This window comes from Mus caroli, chromosome 16 (genome assembly GCF_900094665.2).
Source record: "Mus caroli chromosome 16, CAROLI_EIJ_v1.1, whole genome shotgun sequence".
Taxonomy (NCBI): Eukaryota; Metazoa; Chordata; class Mammalia; order Rodentia; family Muridae; genus Mus; species Mus caroli.
Genome location: NC_034585.1, coordinates 668891 through 688803, shown reverse-complemented (window position 1 = coordinate 688803; position 19913 = coordinate 668891). Strand labels below are relative to the sequence as shown.

Sequence of the window (19913 nt, the reverse complement as noted above, 5' to 3'; positions counted from 1 at the left end):
CTTATAGGCTTCAACAGCAGGGAATGCAGCTTCACGGCTTCCAGAAACACACAGAGAGGAGAAGGAAAGACACAAGCATGTTTATTACCCACATTGAACAATGTTGTAGGGTAAAGTCAGGAATTTGAAAGTTACCATAAATGGCGGGTGCACTGAAGTGGTTTGTGGGAGGCAAGGAGAAGTGCAGAGAGGTGAGCTTTCCTGTCTTTTAAGGTGACCAGGGAGTGAGGTAGCAATGCATTAAGAGAGAAAAATGGAAATGGTGAGACTTGTTTCTCAGAGCCTCTCACCAAGGTGGGTTGAGAGGAGACAGGCAGGGCCTGTGTGGGTCACAGTGAGCTTCAAAGTCTGTCAGAGCTTCCAAAGTCTGAGGTCTGCTTTTAAAATATGAACTTATTATTGCCTTTTGTGGGACTTTGGGCATGTTACTTTCCAGTTCCTGTCTTCATGTCTCTAAGTGAGGGGCAATAATATCTTCCTCAGGGGGTTGTGGTCAACAGTAGGTCATGAGGAAAAGTGCTTGCTGGCCTCTGGCACTGGGACACTCGGGTCAGTACCAGCTGGCCACTGTTACTCATTAGCTATTGGTGTGTGCTCCGCTTTTCCAAACCTCAGATACAGGAGGCACATAGTTCCTGCTCAATAAACAAATCTTTCTATCTTTAGCTTTATTCTGAAAAAAATTTAGAGTTAGAAAATGTTGTAAAAATACTAGGGAGTTCCCCTGCGACCTACACCCAGCTTCCCCTAATGTTAATGTCTTGGGTAACGGTGGGACATGGGGATGCCATTAAATACACTGCATGTTTCACCAGCTGCCTTCCCACTGTTTTTTTTTTTCCCCTGTTCTACTTTGCCCTTTAATGACAATTTGCCCCTTACTTGTGACAATACCTTAGGCTCTGTGTTTGGTGACCCTGGCACTGTGAAGAGCACTTGGCAGTTTGGTTGTGGAGTATTTTTCAGATTAAATTCCTTCCTCAGATGTTTTCTCATAATTAGATGGAGATTTTGCACTTTGAGCTGGAATATATCAGCAATGACACGTTTACTTTAACAAAAGTTCCTATCTGTTTATTGTGGTGCAATACATACTGCATAAAATTTACCATTTATGCAGTTGTACTTATCATTAAAGTAATCCAAAGACACTAGTACGCTCATGAAGTATACCTACTACAGAATCCATGGCGTTGTGTCCTCACTAGTTCCAGATGTTTTCATCACCCCAAAAGGAAACCCCAGGCTTGATAGTGTAGTCAATACCTAGTTCTTCATACAACCGCAGGCATCCATCACCTGTATTTTCCCTATAGATTTGCTTGTTCTGGGCATTTCACATTAATACAATCATACAATATGTGGCCTCTTGTGTTTGGTTTCTTTTACCCAGTGTGTTTCAGAGGTTGTAGCAAGTGTACTTCATTTTTATAGTCGAATAATATTCGGTTGTATAGATAGTCTATATTTTACCTCCCTATTCCTGAATTCCACAGTGACTGTGGATGCCTGGGATGGGCCTCGAGAGCTGTGGGAAGGAAGGGTCAGTCAGTCCCCTGTGGTTGCAGAAAAACACTGTACCGTGTGGCAGCCAGCGTGCAACCAGGGAATATAGAATTGTGTTTATTCAGGCCAGAGTTTATACACAGACCGATGTAGAACTTGTTCATGGGAAGCTGATTTCTTTGAAAGTTTTCCTTGTGGAGAGGGAAAAACAGTTGTTCATGTGAAGAATGAGAGGTCTTCAAAGTCGGGAAGATAACTTCCCCAGGGGGTTGGCAAAGGTGGTCCACCGTGGTGCTCGACTTTAGAAGCTATCAGAGGTGGCTTGGCCAGCGATGATCATTTCCATCCCCCAGCAAGTTCAGAGGGGCCTAGCACCACTGGGAACACTCCTACATTGCTGGCAGAAGGGGAGGGAGGTCACAATCGAGCAAAGCCAGGGACTGAAAACTTCGATGTATCCAAAAGGTAAACTGAGCTTAGATGTTTCCTGTGCGGACTTGGGGGCCCGGCTGCCGGGCAAGTAGTCAGAGACAGCCAAGGCCTTAGAAGAAGGCGGAGGCCTGGTGCCCACAGCAGGCGGCCCAGGCGCGGAGCAGCCCGGGGCGGAGGGCGGAGCCCAGAGCGCGTCCGCCCGGCCCCGCCCCGCTGCAGCCCCGAGCCGGGCGCGCGCTCCTAGGCGGGGTGGCGCGCTGCTGGTGCGCGTGTCCCGGACCCGGCGGTGACGTGCGTGCGGTGACGGGCCGCGCGTGCGCGCTGCGGCAGAGGAGAGGGGCGGCGCGGGCGCGCGTCTGTCAGTGACAGCGGGAGGGGGAGGGGGAGGGGGCCGGAGATGGTGGTGGCGGCGGCTGCGGCTGCGGCTGCTACTCTTCCGACCTGAGGCAGCGGCTGCGGGAGAGCGGGCGGCGGGCGCAGCCGCAGCGGCATCTGTAGCTCAGGCAGGGCCCCTGGGGCGTGGGCGCGGCGTGCGGACGACCGGCGTGCTGGCCAGCCGGCGTCGCGGGAGTCAGGCTCTGCGGCAGCCCGCACCGCGGTCTGTGGAGGGGCCCGCGCAGTGCCCCGAGCTCGGCTCTGGGCGGGGGTGCGTTCGGCTGCGGGCAGCAGGCCCTGCTAGACCGGCCGCTCGGACGGGCGGCCCTCGGGCTCCTCAAGCTCGTGAGCAGGGGCGCGGGGCAGGGTAGCCCGCTGGTGCTTAGTGGCACGGGGACGGGACGCGGCAGGAGCCGCAGGTCGGCCCGGGCGCTTTGACGCACCGCACCGGGCGCTGCTGCGGCAGGATGAAGCGGTGCTCGCCTCCCGAGTTGTTTTTGCGAAAGCTGCTCCCGGTGCCCGGAGCGCTCAAGGTCTGAACTTCCCTCTGGAGCTGCAGTTGGAGGCGCACGGGGAGAGGCCACCAGCGGGCGACGGCGCCCGAGGGGAGCGCAGCGCAGCGCTACCGGGGACCCAAGACTCAGCGCGGCCGCGGCACGAGAACCCCGGGAGCACCAGGTACGGCCCGTGCGGTTCTCGCTCGCCTTGGCGCGTTTATTCGCCTTTATGGGCAGTTTTGGTGAGCATATGGTGCCTTCCCAAGTGGCTCGCCAGAGCTCGCACTCGCGACAAGCACAGGTCGCGTGGCCCTCCGGGAGTGTGTGTAGTCAGGCCGCTCTAATTCTGCTGGTTTTGCCTGCAGGTACCCCTGACCTGGTCGGGAAAGGTTCCAAGAACTCGGCAACATGGCTTCCTCACCCCACCAGCAGCTGCTGCATCACCATAGCACCGAGGTGAGCTGCGACTCAAGCGGAGACAGCAACAGCGTGAGGGTCAAGATCAACCCTAAGCAGCTGTCCTCCAACACCCACCCGAAGCACTGCAAGTACAGCATCTCCTCCAGCTGTAGCAGCTCGGGAGACTCAGGGGGCCTTCCCCGGAGGGTTGGCGGCGGGGGTCGCCTGCGCAGACAGAAGAAGCTGCCCCAGCTTTTTGAGAGGGCCTCCAGCCGGTGGTGGGACCCCAAATTTGACTCCATGAACCTGGAGGAGGCCTGCCTGGAGCGCTGCTTTCCGCAGACCCAGCGCCGCTTCCGGTACGCACTCTTTTATGTGGGCTTCGCCTGCCTTCTCTGGAGCATCTATTTCGCTGTCCACATGAGATCCAAAGTGATTGTCATGGTGGTCCCGGCTCTATGCTTCCTGGTGGTGTGTGTGGGCTTTTTCCTGTTTACTTTCACCAAGCTGTACGCCCGGCATTATGCGTGGACCTCGCTGGCTCTCACCCTGCTGGTGTTCGCCCTGACCCTGGCTGCGCAGTTTCAGGTTTGGACACCTCTGTCAGGACGTGTTGACAGCTCCAATCATACTCTCACGGCCACTCCGGCGGACACTTGCTTATCTCAAGTTGGAAGCTTCTCCATATGCATCGAAGTGCTCTTTTTGCTCTACACAGTCATGCATTTACCTCTGTACCTGAGCTTGTTTTTGGGGGTGGTCTATTCTGTCCTTTTTGAGACCTTTGGCTACCATTTCCGAAACGAAGACTGCTACCCTTCCCCGGGCCCTGGGGCCCTGCACTGGGAGCTGCTGAGCAGAGCCCTGCTTCACGTGTGCATTCACGCTATCGGGATCCATCTGTTTGTCATGTCTCAGGTGAGGTCCAGGAGCACCTTTCTCAAGGTGGGACAATCCATTATGCACGGCAAAGATCTGGAAGTAGAGAAAGCCCTGAAAGAAAGGATGATTCATTCAGTGATGCCAAGAATCATAGCTGACGACTTAATGAAACAAGGGGACGAGGAGAGTGAGAATTCCGTCAAGAGGCATGCCACCTCCAGTCCCAAGAACAGGAAGAAGAAGTCCTCCATACAGAAGGCACCGATAGCATTCCGCCCCTTTAAGATGCAGCAGATTGAAGAAGTCAGTATTTTATTTGCAGACATTGTGGGTTTCACCAAGATGAGCGCCAACAAATCTGCTCATGCCTTGGTAGGTCTACTCAATGATCTGTTTGGTCGCTTTGACCGCTTGTGTGAGGAGACCAAGTGTGAGAAGATCAGCACTCTGGGAGACTGTTACTATTGTGTGGCAGGGTGTCCGGAGCCCCGGGCAGACCATGCCTACTGCTGCATTGAAATGGGCTTAGGCATGATAAAAGCCATCGAGCAGTTCTGCCAGGAGAAGAAAGAGATGGTGAACATGCGTGTTGGGGTTCACACGGGGACTGTCCTGTGTGGCATCCTGGGCATGAGGAGGTTTAAATTTGATGTGTGGTCCAACGATGTGAACTTGGCTAATCTCATGGAGCAGCTGGGAGTGGCTGGCAAAGTTCACATATCTGAGGCCACTGCAAAATACTTAGACGACAGGTATGAAATGGAAGATGGGAGAGTTATTGAGCGCCTTGGGCAGAGTGTGGTTGCTGACCAGTTGAAAGGTACGTGCTTTTCTTTGTCTTCTCCCTTCCCCATCCTGTTTGCATTCCATGGTATTAATAATTGAAAAACCTCTTTCCAGCGATAGTGTCTGGAGGCAGTTGGCTGTATCGGTACACCTGACTGTGGGGAATCAGTGTGCCTTTTTTTTTTTTTTCTAGTGAGTCAGATGTTATAGACCTAGTCACAGTGCAGACAGGAACACGGAGACAGGGCTGACCTAGATGAGACCTTAAAGGAAGGAGAACTTTGAAAACTCACACCCTGCCTGTTGGCTGCGATGTCTCTGAAATTCTGGTAGAAAGCCAAGTGAGTGTGTGTGGGTATCAGAGACCTTTGAAAGTTACAACTTTTTAGCACTTAAAGAAATTGCCCTTAAACTCCATGTAGGTGTTTCCCTATCTCTTTTGACAAAACTGTTAACCCCAAACTCCTTTTCTTCTTCAGGCCTTGCTTTGCTTATGGTCAAAATAGGGCTAGGAAGCTGACTCTGTTCTGTAGGATCCTGGGGAATTAGACATGTGTGCCTGTTAGTGTGCAGTCATCAATCTTCCCTCCCCTGACCCTCCTGCCCTCCCTCCCCCTCTCCTAAGTTTTCATTTCTATCTTTCAGCAGCTGTTGGGAAGTTTTTCATCCCTCACATTTGCATCTGGTTCTTTGTCCTTAGTTTTTTTTTTTTTTTTTTTTTCTTTTATTTTTATTTTTTGTTATTTGCCCTTAGTTTTAAGGTCCTTAGTGTTCTTGGAATTTTTGCTGGGTTACATTTTACTTTTGTTTATTTTCTTATTTTTGTGTAGAACAAAAGTCTTTGAGGTCTAGAAAATGGATGTATAAAATGGGACCCAGAAAAGGATCCCATCCCCTGCACTTTTAAACAGTGTTTTACTGTCCTGGTGGTGGTGGTGGTGGTGGTGGTGGTTTTTGGAGACAGGATTTCTCTTTGTATCTTTGGCTATCCTGGAACATGCTCTATAGACAGTCTGGCCTCAAACTTACAAGATCCTCCTGCCTCTGCCTTCTGAGTGCCGGGATTAAAGTCGTGCACCACCACTTTATAAACCTTCAGGACTGAGGGAGCATTTATTTTAGAAGTATATAGAATTAACATCAATTTTGAAAAGCTACATTAAAGCAGTATTGTGTTTTGTGGTATCCAAATGTCGAATAATTACACAATTAAAAAACCCCAGGAGAGGGAACTTAGGGAGGAGAGGTGGTGGTTTAAATCAGATGGGGAAATGAGAGAGTGGCTGAGTTGTTCTTGTGCAGGCTTATAGCACTGCAGGGAGTTCTGTGGGAGTTTGTGATCTGAGTTCCCTTGCCATTTATTCTTCTCTGGCCAGTGTGGGTTTTCTTTCTCCTGAGTTTTTATTAGTTGTTAAGCAATTTATAGACATAGCAGGAAAAATTTCTCCAGAGAATTCCCTTGGTCTAGGGAGATTTGAACGTGGGCATTGACCAGCTCACAAGTGATGCTTTGAGTTCCCTTGGAAAGATCTTGCTATGACAAATGTCTTTCCAGTTATGAATGTGGCCCCTGCTTTGGGGCTTCATGGTATCAGTGGATGAAAGCCCTCCATGACAGGGATTGTGGCACAGTTGTGACCTGTGGTGTTGGACCGCACTGCACTGCAGTGTATGTAAAGATCGAATGTGTTGGGTCACAGGATAGTGGAGGCAGTTTTGTGAGGTGTGCTTTGTGTGATATATAGCATTTGGACTTCAAAAATAATAGTAGCTGTTACTTATAGACCCAGGGGCTCAAAGAAATCCCCTCAAGAAAAATACAAAAAGAAATTCTGGGGTGGGGGAGCAGTTTAAAGTTTAATTGCAAATAAGCTTAATCGTTCCGAATAGTGTAAATGTGGTAAGTTAACTTAAAAAGAAATGCACATGAGATGTGTACAAAAGGTTTGTAAATGGATGGAGAAGGGAAGGAAGAAGAGGAAGGGAAGGGAGAAAAGATGAAAGGGAAGGAAGAAAAGGCTTGGATGAATTGTTGCTGATTTTTAAGTTCAGTATTCTCTCCTTGAACCATGTTCTCAAGAGTGATTTATTTATTATTTATTTATTCCATTTTCTCTGCTCATTCTGAAAAACACATGGACAGGACTGTGGCAAGAGCATCTCTCTGCCCAGCTCCCAGCCCCTTTTGAAACCTGTTTGCCTTCTTTGCTTCTTGTCTCCCCTTTGTATTCTGGAATTGTGGCAGCATAGCAGGGCCACCTCTGCCTAAAGGATCTGAATGGAATGCTGATCTCCTATTTCTTCTCATTCATATTTCTCCCTCTGTTTTCCTTTGTCTGTCTGTCTAACTGTCTCCCCCTGATTATAACACACCTATCTATGTCCACCACTGTGAATGGACCATGGCATTCCTGACCTTGGCAAGGCCCTGGTTGGCAGAGTTGTTGCCGAGTGTGTTTATATGTTTGGGACCTAGAGAGAGGCACGTGCCAGAGTGAGTCCTGAGCCTAAGCTCTACAGATGGGCAAAGGAAGTGTGCCGAGTACAGAGCAGACGGCTTGGGCCTAGACTGTCATTCATGTTTCTCAGTAGGGTTGGGCTGTTGGACTCAGTTCATCAGGACTAGGAAGGCAATGGGTGCCCTAAAGAGTTTGCATTTGATCCAGACTCTCAAACGAGGGAAGGAGCCCCTGTTGGGACTTATGTAAAAGGCCTGGTGATCTCAAACTGAAAACTCAGTTCTAGGGCTTCTAGCCTGGGAGGAGCCTGAAGATGAATGTGCTGTTTGAACAAATCCTAGGTGAGGGGTTGGGGGTGGCCTGAGGGAAGGTAAGCTGCGCTGTCAGTGGAGATGAGGGTCAGGTGCCAGCAGTATTAAGATAACCGGATGGGACCCCAAGCTAGGCTTAATCAGAGGCGGGGATGGGGTGTGGCTGTTTCACAGTTTGAGGTAAAAGAGCCTTTCATGTTTCCGGAACAGACCTGGGGATCTTCTGGAGTGAGGAAGGGTTGGTGTGGCGTTGCTGTGGTAAGAATGGAGGGAGATGGATCTGGCCGAAGAATATGAACAGGTCTGGAAACCGTGACTCATGCCCAATTCTAGGTTCTGGATCTACAATAGGGTACAAATGATAAAATGTCCTGTTCTCATCACATAGAGGCTGAGCTTTGAGTGAGCAGTTAGCTCTCTAGTCTCACACGGGATTCGCTAGTGGGGTAATGGAGAAGCTCAAGGTTTTGGAAATAATCCACAGAGTAACAGCAATTATGAAACCGAGGCGAAACAGCTAAATATGAGCTACAGGAAGAATGCTCCTGCTGTAGTGTTGAGATAAACCTCAAAGCTAGAGAGATCGTGGCCATTCTTATGTGCTGTGACCAAAGATGAGGACTGTTATCCAGAGGTTTGCTTCTTCCTGTGGTAGATGCAGAGATGGGGGCAGAGAGTAAAACTTTGAACTTGCCTCCAGCTGCCCTGGCCCTATGTGGATAGGCTGAAGCCTTACAGAAAGAATTCCTGGTAGCCATTGCACCGTTAGTCATACAGATAAAGACATTTCCCCAAAATTTAGGCTGTGGAGCCCCCGGGAGAGCAACTCAGCTCCCACCACTGCGTGCTTGGGTAACATCTCCCAAACACACAGAAACACAGCCTACAGGAAGCAAGTGGCTTAGAGAAGCCGAAGCCGAAAATGTGGCTCCACAGCTGGCAGAGGCGACGACAGCCAGCTGTGGAGCTGCAGCCCTGGGAGTTCCGTTGGTCTGTCTGAGATGATGCCTTGCTACATAGTGTGCGTATAACCCAGGCTGGGTTAAGCTTGCAGTCCTCCTGCTTCGGCCTCTCAAGTGCATGTGCTGCCGTCCTGGCCTTTTCTATAACAACCTTGTCAAGCCCTGTGGGACCAAATTACGTGGCTTTAAGTAATTTGCTCACAGCTGTTAATTCCCAAGATAAGCTTTTGAGTGAATTAACTTTTGGCAAGGAAATTAAGAATACCGTTTGCTGAATTTCTGATGGAATGCAGAGGAAAAGAAGGTAATATTTTAGGGTAGAATTACTAAAAACGTAGGACACTAAAAAGAAGATTCATAATAATTGTGTTTTTGCTAATGGGCCAGAGTTGCCTCTCAATGCCACACTGACTTTTCTATGCTTGGGTATGGTGTGTCTGAGCCTTTGGCAGGCGGTAATGGTTTTGGTGTTTCTGGTGGGATTTTGATGTGCTTGTTTTTGTAGTCACTATTCATCTGTGTGGCCACAAAAAGAGTGGGAGAAAGCAGCACCACATCCATGGGGCTCTGGCTCATGTGCAGGTGGCATTCAAGAGACTTCAGACTTTCCTAAGCAGCATCTAGAAACAAACACCAGAGGGGTTTTATAAAGAGAAGGAGCTGAGCCTCACAGGGAGGGATGCCTGGCTTGCACAGACGGAGGGATGGGCCAGGGGAACGGGCGGGCTCACCAGAGAACGCTGTGACTCTCGCTGTGTCCCGACCTTGGGAATCCGGTGTTTCGTGTGTACTGGAGTGACTGGTACCCTTTGTTGTGGGACGCCTGACTCGCCAGCAAGAAAGACACCACAATAGGATCCTTCTGCACACGTTTATTGGGCTGCGCATTGACTGTGTAGGCGAAAGACCCCGAGCCCTGGGCCTCTCACTCTTATATACTCTCAGTTCCCATCCACGCACAGCAGGCCACATCACCTCACCAGGTATGCAGCTTCAGCTAATCAGGGCAGCAGGGGCATATCTCCATCAGAATGGATTCGCCAGTATCCTGGTGCACCTGCGCAGCTCTCAGATGGTTGTGGCTTATATGAGGAAGTCAGGTGCAAATCCTACGACTTAGCTGCAGTCCCTGGCGCCTTTGGGACTGCTGCCACACCTGCTCCCCACACTCTGTGCTGAGTGGAGTGGAAGACTCAGGTCCTCGGAGTCAGCGAGGATGCCAGCCTTCTCCTTCCTACTGCAGAGACAATGGGGCAGAGGCACTGGAGGCCAACTGTGCGGACTGTGTAGACTTACGAACAGGGTGAAGAAAGCGGGACATTCCAGTTTATGAGACCTTCTCAGAGCTAGTAGCTCAAAGCATTTGGTCTAAGGGTCTCTTTACACTCCTCAATTATTGAGGTCACTGTTTATCCATAGATTTTCTTTTACCACATTAGAAACCAAAATAGAGAAATTAATATAAATAATATTTTAATAAAAACAAAAATATATAAGAAGTAACTATATTCAGACATAAGGAATTAGTGAGAACAGGAAGTCTGTTTTGCAAGTTTGTTTAATGTCTGTGTTAATCAAAAGTTAATTTGAGAAATTATAGACTCTGAACAATGGAAACCCATCTTGTTAGCCTTCTTAGTGTCCAGCTGTGTTGTACCGCCTCCGTGCGCTCTGTCCCTGGGTAGTGAAGGACGTGTAGCGCATAGCACATCTCTCTTGATGCATACGAGGCCTTGGGAAGTGAAGGGCCATGGTATTGAGATCACTGTGGGCATTTTTCTTTGACTCCATGCCAACATTAACAAGCAGGAGTTTCTTAAAGCTTCGTGATGACAAGGAACCCTGGGCCTTGTTCTCAGCTTCTTTCATATGTTGTCATAGGATGTTTCACTGGGTGTTTTAATGAACTTTCTCTTCAGCTGTGACTTATAGCGATGTACATGGTCATTTGGAGAAATCTGAATTTTTTCCCACTTCAGAGTCTGAGCTTTGATCATGGACAGCAAACACTTTTGATTTCCTTGAAGCAACAGCTTCATTTTGTTAGTTTTTCAGAAGCAGTCTGGCAGCACTCAGACTTGTCTAGAGTTTGTCTGTAGGTCAAGTACAGATGATGTTCCAGGAGAAAGCCACCAATTCAGCTTGCAGCCCCTGGCTGCATAGTGGCTCTCCTGGCAGCCATGGGACCTTGGCATGTGGCATCGTGCTGGAGGTGTGTTTCCTGTTTTATCACAGAGACTACTAAAAAGACATATTCAAGGTTGAGATTTAATAGTCATTAATTATTACTGTTTCATCAAGGACATTCTTCAGTGAGACTATTTTCCTCTGCGTGCGTGGCGTGGCTAAGAGTGCCATGACAGTACAGTTTGGTCCTCTGCCTTGTGTAGCGCACGACATGAGTGTTTTTACCCCCTGTAGCTATTGTAACACCATGACACACCTATGCTGCGAAGGCAAATAAGGTCTTCAAGACTTTATGAAAATAGTTTTGCCCTCACAAACATCCTGCTATGTGACCTCAAAGATGACTGCTAGCAGTGTTTGTCTCTACCATGCATGGTATTATGGGTTTGATCTGCAACACTGTATAACACCAGGACCAGTGGTTACGCCTGTATTCTCAGCATGCAGGCTGTGGCGGCAGGATGGGAAGTTCAGGGTCATCCTCAGTTATATAAAGTTTGAGGACAGCCTGAATTAGTTGAAGCCCTGTTCACACACAAAGAATTAGAAAAGAAAGAAGGGCAGTGCTAAGTGTATATTGCCCAAATAGGCATGTGACAGGCATTTTGCATCTACTGTGGAAGGAACTAGTGACTTTAGTTCAAAAATTTTGCTTTTCCTTAAAGCTCCTCTGTGAGAACATTGGTGTTGTTTTGCAGCTTTTAAAAGTGCCTACTCTCTTGCCGTATAATTTAGTGGTTAGGTGCTTGGTTTATGTTTTCTGTGCTGTGTCTCTTCACTGCAGGATCTGGACAGGCTGCCGGGGAGCTGTAAGTGCACAGAGGGCAGATCCTCAGAGGTTGTCGCTCAGGAGGGGAGAGTTAGATGAGAGGATTCAAGTGATCAACCAAGTGACTTATTTACATAGTGGCAATGGCCATTCAGTTGCAAGTCTTCCCCTCTGGGGCAAGTTATATTTGTCCTCACAGAGGACTCTTCTTTGCTACACTCTGTCTGGTGAACACTGAAACCCAGAACACACCAGGGACTGGGCCTGAAGGGCAAGTGTCCAGACTGCAAGCCCTACAGCTTGCTCTGGTTACACTGTAGCAGCTGAGCTTGGCAGCTTCCTCACTGCAAACTCCCGGAGCTCACCAATATTGTTTTTGGGCAGCTTCAAGCCCCTACAGCTTTGAGGTACTTACAGTGATGTGGCACTAGATAATTGAGGAATTATGGGAAAATCCTCAACTTTTTGAGCCTGGAGATATGGCTGAACTTTAAGCAAAAGCTGTTATTCTACTGTAAACTCTTTTATTTATCCACTAAATATTGAAGAAGTTCCTACCCTTGGCAAAGCATGGACAAAGATCTGGTGATAGACTGTGTTCCTCTACTGGAGTATATGACCTGGATGTGTGATTTTTTTTTATATTATTTATATTTACATTTATTTATATAATGCCGAGCAAGACAGACTCCTGTTGTCTCTATTTTGTCAGTCCTTTAGAGTGAAATAGGGAGAGATTCAGTAATTTATAATGTTCAAACGATCAGAAAGAGTCACCAAGTAAGTGCTTAATTCAGTACTTAAATCCAAAGGAATGCATCAGAAAACAGTAGCACCCACCTCACTGAGTTATGGCAATTAAATGTTGAGTACATGTCAAGTGCTTAGGAAGGACTTGGCTCACAGGAACTCATCAGAGACTCAGTCCAGCAGCTGACGGTATTGAACGGGGTGATTCTTTTTCAGCAGTGCCCAGAGCAACCTTACGTCTCTCTATCCCTTTCTGGTTCACACAGCAGTTTTACTTGTTGTCCCCTGCTGTGAAATCCTATCACTGTGACACGTGTGTAAAGGTTTCTGTGTCGTTGGCCTCATTCCTTCCTTCTTTATTTTGGTGGGTTCTTTTGAAAACTTTATTTTTGTGTATTCTGTATGTGTGCATACACACATTGCAATATCACCATTGTGCACAAGTGGGATGTGGAGACCAGAGGAGAACGTTTGAAAACTGGCTCTTTTCTTTCAGCATGGGACCTCAGGCTTGTGTAGCAGTGACACTGAGCCACCTTGCCAGCCATGTTCCAAATTGGTTTTCTTAAGAAGAGACTGTTCTAATGACACATGGGTGAGGGGGCTTGCCTGTGGAGGCCTTGGAGCTGGCTCTCAATCCAGTGCTGGAGTTCCGGGGGGTGGTGGTGGTTGGGAGCCACCTGAGGTAGCTGCTGGGAACCGACCTCTGTTCTTCTGAAAGAGCAGTGTGAGCTCCTAACCTGTGAGCCATCTCTCCAGCCCCCAGGTACTTTCTTAACAGCGTTCTCAAGGAACAGCGGTTTCTTCATGAATACATATAGACTTCTCTTGGATTTTATTTGATTTATATTAGTTGATATTGTATTCCATTACAGATCTTACTTTTTTTTTTTTTTTTTTTTTCGTGAGTCAGAGTTTCTCTGTGTAGCCCTGGCTACAGAGTCCTGGAACTTGCTCTTAGACAAGGCTGGCCTTGAACTCAGAGATCTGCCTGTCTTGCCTCCTGAGTGCTGGGATTAAAGTCACGTCTTACCACATCCAGCTGAAGATCTTTTTCTGAAATATTTTTATTTATTTATTTATTTATTTATTTATTTATTTTGGTTTTTCAAGACAGGATTTCTCTCTGTAGCTCTGGCTATCCTTTAACTCACTCTGTAGACCAGGCAGGCCTTGAATTCAGAAATCCACCTGCCTCTGCCTCTCAATGGCTGGGATTAAAGCCGTGTGCCACCACTGCCTGGCTAGTATTTTTATTTTTAATCATGTGTGTGCTTGTGTGTCTTTGTGGGCATGTGTGTGTGAGTTCAGTTGACAGTGGGATCCAGAAGTGTGTCAATTCCCTGGTACTGGAATTATAGGCAGTTGTGAGTCACCAACATAGAGACTAGGAACCAAACTTCAGGTTTTCTTGGAGGGCAGCAAGCACTCTTAACTGCTGAGCCACCCCTCTACAGAACACTCCATTTTGATACCCAATTTGTATCATCTTAAGCATGTGGGGGCCCCACAGCTTGGCTGCCATGTCCTTTTTCATGCAACCCCAGTGGCTTATGGTAGATTTTCTTCTCAGTAGCATTTTTAAGTAACCAAGAAATTATAGGTATTGAAATCTCATTAATTCAGTTTTTCTGATATGTTTATACAGAAAGACAGCTAAAGTTTACCCTCTCCTGTTTTGAATGGAAAATTAATAGTATATTCATGTTTACATGAAGAAATAAACTGCAGAGGAAAGCCACGTACATCTCCAAGTTACTGGGAAGCTCTCATTTACATTCTTGCAATTGGCAATTATGAAGCAATGTGGCATTTATTTTTACAGTATCTTCCCACTAAGGTCTGCTGAAGGACATGTGTCTGCAAATATAGATAAATGGTGGCAAAGATCAGCAAAAGAAAAACCCTACACCAAGATGAAGATGACCTGTTTGTAGCTGAGAAATATACTCAGTATAGCTATGGAAGGTTCTGGAAGACAGTTGCAGTAGTTCCCTTCCTGGGAGCCTTGCTCTGAACAGTGCCTCCTGGGAGAGGGTGCTGGCTTCTCTCATTTCCCTTAGGTGTTCCTGTGTCTGACTGACTTATTTGTGAGTGATTTCTTTCCACCCTGCTGCACTGTTTTGAGATAAGAGCTTTTTACAATTTAAGCACTGCTGACATATTCTAGCTGCTCAGTGGTCACACAGCAGTGGTCACACAGCCCTCTGTCCTCTTCAGAGTTCCATATCTGTGGGCTCAATCAACCTCAGATAGAAATTATTCTGAAAAGCAAATTGCATCTCCATTGAATATGTACAGCCTTTTCTTCTTGTCTGTATTCCCTGCACAGTCTAGAATAAATGCCTATTTACATATCACTTATAGTTGGTATTGTAAGTAATCCAAGGCCCACCAGGAATACATGCATGTATTATGTGCAAATGCTGTGCCTTTTTATATAAAGGACCGGAGAGTTTATGAATGACACTAATATCCATGGAGTTTCTGGAGACACTCCACAAATACGAAGGGACCTCCACTTTATTTTGAAAGGTTAAGAACCACTTTTTAAATGTCTTTGAGAAGATGTAAAGTGAAAATAATTGTTTAAAAAAACAAGCTTAATTTTTTTCTCTCTCTGTGTGAGCATGCTAGTGTTTGTGTCTGAGTATCTGAGTGTGGGGAGGGGGAGGGAGGGAGAGAGAGAATGTGTGTGTGTGTATATGTATGTGTGTATTACAGAGCAGCCTTGGGTACTAGTCCTTGCTCCTATCTAGTGTACAGCTTTGTACACTCTACACTGTGGACACTGTCGAGTGCTTAGCAAGACTTAGAGGACCTGCATTCAATCCTCACTACAAAAGAACCAAAACCAAACCAAAGCAAACAGTAGCCCCCCTACAGCCTCTGTTCAGTGAACTCCCTAGCCATTCCTAGCAAAGCCCTGTGGCCTTCTCTGCCCTTCCAGTTTGTTTTGTGTAGCTGTTTGGGATATAGTCTGGCATGGAACAGTATCCATTACTGAGCTAAGTCTTTAACACAGAGGGGGCTTTGACAGGAACTAGAATGGGCAGTGGAGGAGAGCCAGTCAGGACACTGGGTCTGAGGATGTGAACTTGAGGAGCCAGGCTGACGGCCTCTGGCCTGCTGTGTTCCTGTGGCTGGAAGGCAAGGAGAGCAGCCTGGGCTGTGTGACAGGAAAGCAGAAGCCTAGGGGATATGGGAAAGGTAGGGTGAACTGACTTCATTTATTCATGCGAGCTGCAAGCTTTACCACAGACGTCTCAAGAAGTATATTTATCTTGAATAATTTTGTATTTGTGGTAATTCTTTATTTGTCATTTATGTACATAAAACCCATCATTATACACTCACTTACCCACCCCCCCCTTTTGGGGGAACAAAGCTTCAGGTTATTTGTTTTACATAACTTCCAGGATTTTTATGTAATGTTGTTAAATTCCGTTCAGTTGCTTTTTTCTTCCAAAGCGAGAAAAATGCAATACAGAAATCAGCTTTTCAGTCATTTGTTTTCATATTTGATTTATTTGTGAAATAGTAGCTTACTTTTTTTTAAAAATCTGATCTAGAGAGGAAGAAAACCTATAGTCATCTGATATATTTTTTTTTGTATACAGATATTAAAATAACATTGTATCACAAAAGCTCTGATGTTTTAAGTAAATGTTGTTTATGATTGATCCAGTTAACTTTACATTATTAAGTGTGACTACTTGAAAGTGCAGGTGGCACTGTATTTTGTGACTCTATGTGACTGAGTTCTTATCTCCAGAAGTTTCTAAGGTCATCTGTGTTCCTTTTTGTCATGTCAGGGCGCTGTTTGATAGTTGGGGTGGAGGCTGTGTCTGACAGGGGAGCGCTGTTACAGAATTATCACAGTTGTGAGATGGCTTCACTCTTGCAGAGCAGCTTTCCATCTTAAGATGCTCTCTCCGCCCCCAAGGTCAGCACATTTGGCAGAGTTCTCCCCACTCCTGCTTAGCCTTGCTGACTTTCAGATTTCTCTTGTTTATAAAATATAAACTCTGAAGTGGCTGAGCTTTAAGGTCCCCACTGTCCTCTAGGAATAGCTGAGATTCTCTCAGGATTGGAAAATAGTACTTTTCTTAATTCGGAAAAGTGGTTTCCCCTTTGTCCATTGATTTAAACTATGAACCCTCATTTAGACAAATTTAGCATAGGGAAATTCAGATTTACAGAACCACAAAATTATGGGGTATGTTTGAGATTCTTAACTTCATAGAGGGTTCTTTGCTTCCTTTAAACATAAGTAAGGTTGAATTCTAGAAGTATAAGTTTACACATGGGTTTTCGGGATCACATTTGTTATACAAAACAAGAATATCCCATGAGGACCCCACTTCACTTTGAAAGTTTGAGAACTGTTTTTGAAATAGCTTGGGGGAACTGAGAAATGAATACAATTGTTTAAAGGATGTGTTTCTTTTTTGTCTGTGTGTCTGTGTGTGTGTGTGTGTGGCGGGGGAGGGGGTAAGTAGGGTGGTGTGTGTGGTGGGTGCTTATGAAGATCAAGGGGCAGTCTCGGGTGTTGGTCTTTGTTTCAGACAGAATCTCTTTGATGGTGCTGCCTGGGGGCTTCTGGAGATTCCCTTCCTTGCCACCCACCTTGCCTTAGGAGCACAGGGGTTCCCCATGTTGTGCTGGCCATATCCACCTTCCCATGGGTGTTCCTTAGCCTGGACATGAACCTGAACATTAATTATGTCAGAAAGAGACCAGAAGATTAGTTGTCAATAAAATGAATTTCATGGTGTTGCCATGGTTTTCTCTAGTAGAACTGAGCAAATATTAGACTAATAAGGTTGTTACCAAGTGTGGCACTCATAAGGACTGGTTTCTCCTGCCTTTATCCCCCAGTTTGGCTGTCACGTATAGTAAGTCGGAGACTTGGTGGTCTTTCTAGGAGTCCCCAGATATATTGGAACTCCGGATATTATAAAGATTTTTTATTTTCTCTGTACATTTTGCTTCACTTCAATCACTGATATAAACCATTTGATCCCCAGTCCCCTCCCCCCCCCCACACACACAGTGGGGAGAATGTTCTAGGAGTGAACCAGAGAGCCCACCCTCTGCTTTGTTTATAGTGGTTTGAACCTTGCCTTTCTCCAGTGCATTCCTTATCCTTTCTAAGGAATAGCAAGGGCTCTCCTGGCAGGGAATGTAACACTCTGTGGTTTGCAAGGCTAGTGAAATAAAGTAGCAAGAGGGAAGTGCTCTATTTGGTTTTGAAATACAGTGTTGTCATTGAATAGTACCTTTGTCCCATGACCTGTGGTCAAACTTGAACTCCACAGAGGTTCAGGTAGTGAGCCTGCCAGCCTGAGTCACGGCAGGCGTCCAAAGTGACTGACGGTGTTACTGTCTGTTTGCAAGGGTTAGAACCTTAGGATTGCCATGCAAACAAGATATTTCAGGGGTGTTTCCTTGTCTTTTACACACATTTCCCAGAGAATTTCTCAGCTGGAATAACTTAGCACAATGTTCTTTCTGGCTCAGGAGAGAATTTTTTACATTGAGTGCTTTAAGAGCTGAGGGTTCTAAGATGTCAGCTTGGTTCCTCTGCTGTGGGAGCTCAAGTAGAAACGTTTGCCTTCCCAGCTCTGCCCATGCTGCTACTTTATTTATAGCAGTTGCGTTTCAGATGCTTCCCCTGGAGAAGCCCTGCCCTGTAGTAAGGTTTCTGTCTCTCCCACAGCTTTGGCTGAGGAGTGTGGACTGTCAGCAAGTGTCCTTTGGGTGATAGATACATTTGAACTTTTCTTTGATTTACTTTTTCATATCAAAGTTTTTTTTAGAAACAATTTTCATGGCATGCAACTTGCTTATATAAAGCATTCAGTAAATGTTTCTCAATATGTACTTATTTATTTGTGTGTATGTATATGGGTACATGTATGCCAAAGTATGCATACAAAGGTCAGAGGGTAACGCGTGTGAGTCTTCTCTCTCCTTCTACCATGTGAATCCTGGGGATTGAACTTAGATTGCCAGCCTTGGCTACAAGGAGTTTACCCATTGAACCATCTGACTTTTTTTTTTTTTAAAGAGCTGTGTGAGCATCTCCACAATCAATTTTTGGAATGCTTATTAATTAGCTGTCACTTCCTTTTCTCCCCAAACTTCCCTCCCAGCTTATGTTGGTGATGATGCAGAACCTGCAGACTTTTCATTCAAACAGAATCATGGGCCCTTTGATGAATGGCATCTTTGCTAGATATCATGTGCCCCTGCCCCACGTGCTGGAGATCAAAACTAAGAGCCTATATGTGCTAGGCAAACACTGTGCTGCTCTCTGCTCTCTGGTGCTCCTGAGCTCTGGACCTTGCAGCAGGAACTCATCAGTGTAAGGGCAGACATCATTTTCTCTGTCCATCTGTCAGTCGATGGAACAGGTATTTTTTTTTTTGAAACACCCAAGCTGATTAGGATAAGGTGAGTGATAGGAACCTTTATTGATTAATAATGTACCATGTCTGAGATGGAGCTCTTTTATTTTTGCCATTGTTTGAGTTTTTTCTGAAAGAGGAGGTTAAGTGAGAATTAGGACTAGATTATAATTTGATGTACATATTTTATAACCAGTTAAGTTATTTTTTTTAAAATAACATCCTCTCTTCTAGGCTTATTCCAGGTTGATTAAACATTAAGTTCTTGGGGGCTTTTCCCTTTCTTCCAGCCAGTTCCTTACTAGAGGGTTTTAGGGGAAGTATGCGGTAGAGTATGAAACCGCTCTCATCTGATATTTTGTAGATGTAAGTACCAATTATGGTAAGTCTCTCTGGATGCCTGAGTTCTCTGAAGAGCTGAAGATTTCATCCAGTAGTCAATCAGAAAAAAAAAAAGAAATCCTTTTTCTTTATTCATTTTGGAGACAGGGTCTCACTTTGTAGCTCAGGTTGGCCTTGAATTCTTGACAAGCTTCCTGCCTCAACCTCGCAGTGTTGGGATTTCTGGCACGAGCCACCTTCCATTCCTGCCCAGCAGACGTTTCCCTGTTTTAACCAATGTAAACATCTGGTTCTGTATTTTTGCAGTGTATGAAACAGTTTCATAAAAGTGAAATATGCCAAATAAAATGTGATTTTTTCCTGATGACTTGGTCGTTTTTACTCCTTGTAATTCCTCCTTCACTAATATAGAAATTTCCTTTTAAAATAGCTTTTTTCTTTAAGAAAATGGAGATTGCTCTGTTTTTCCATCCCTTACATTTTAAAAATTAATCTTTTTGATCTGTCTCTTGCTGTCAACTCTTACATAACTGTTAGTATGTTTCCCTGTAGCAAGTTTGCTCTGGCTTTTACTTTGTTCCATAAAAACAAAACAGAAAATATTGAAGCACGTTACTTGGTATGTGAGCTAGGCTTGCTGGTACCGGCCTGTAATCCTAGCACTCTGGAGATAGAGGAAGGAAGATCAGGATCATCCTTAGCTACACAGGGAATTCAGGGTCAGCCTGCGCTTCTTGAGACCCTGTCCCAAGACTCAATAAGAAACAACAACCTAGAAAGCAAACAAACGGAATACGAATGCTATCTTTGAGCCTTTTTTTCTTTTTTTTGGTATAAATTCTG

General features: G+C 46.0%; 1 protein-coding gene across 2 annotated transcripts in view; it reads left to right on the top strand.

The window, feature by feature from the left end:
- The first annotated feature begins 2257 nt into the window (after nucleotides 1–2257).
- Adcy9 (adenylate cyclase 9) overlaps nucleotides 2258–19913 on the top strand; it is a 125568-nt gene continuing 107912 nt past the window's right edge. The window contains exons 1-2 of one of the 2 annotated variants that reach the window (XM_021184932.1): nucleotides 2258–2991; nucleotides 3176–4911. In XM_021184932.1, the coding sequence (XP_021040591.1) occupies nucleotides 3219–4911 (1693 nt within the window). In that variant the 5' untranslated portion in view covers nucleotides 2258–2991; nucleotides 3176–3218. The remainder of the gene's footprint in view (nucleotides 2992–3175; nucleotides 4912–19913) is intronic. The other variant, XM_029470752.1, reaches the window with a different exon arrangement.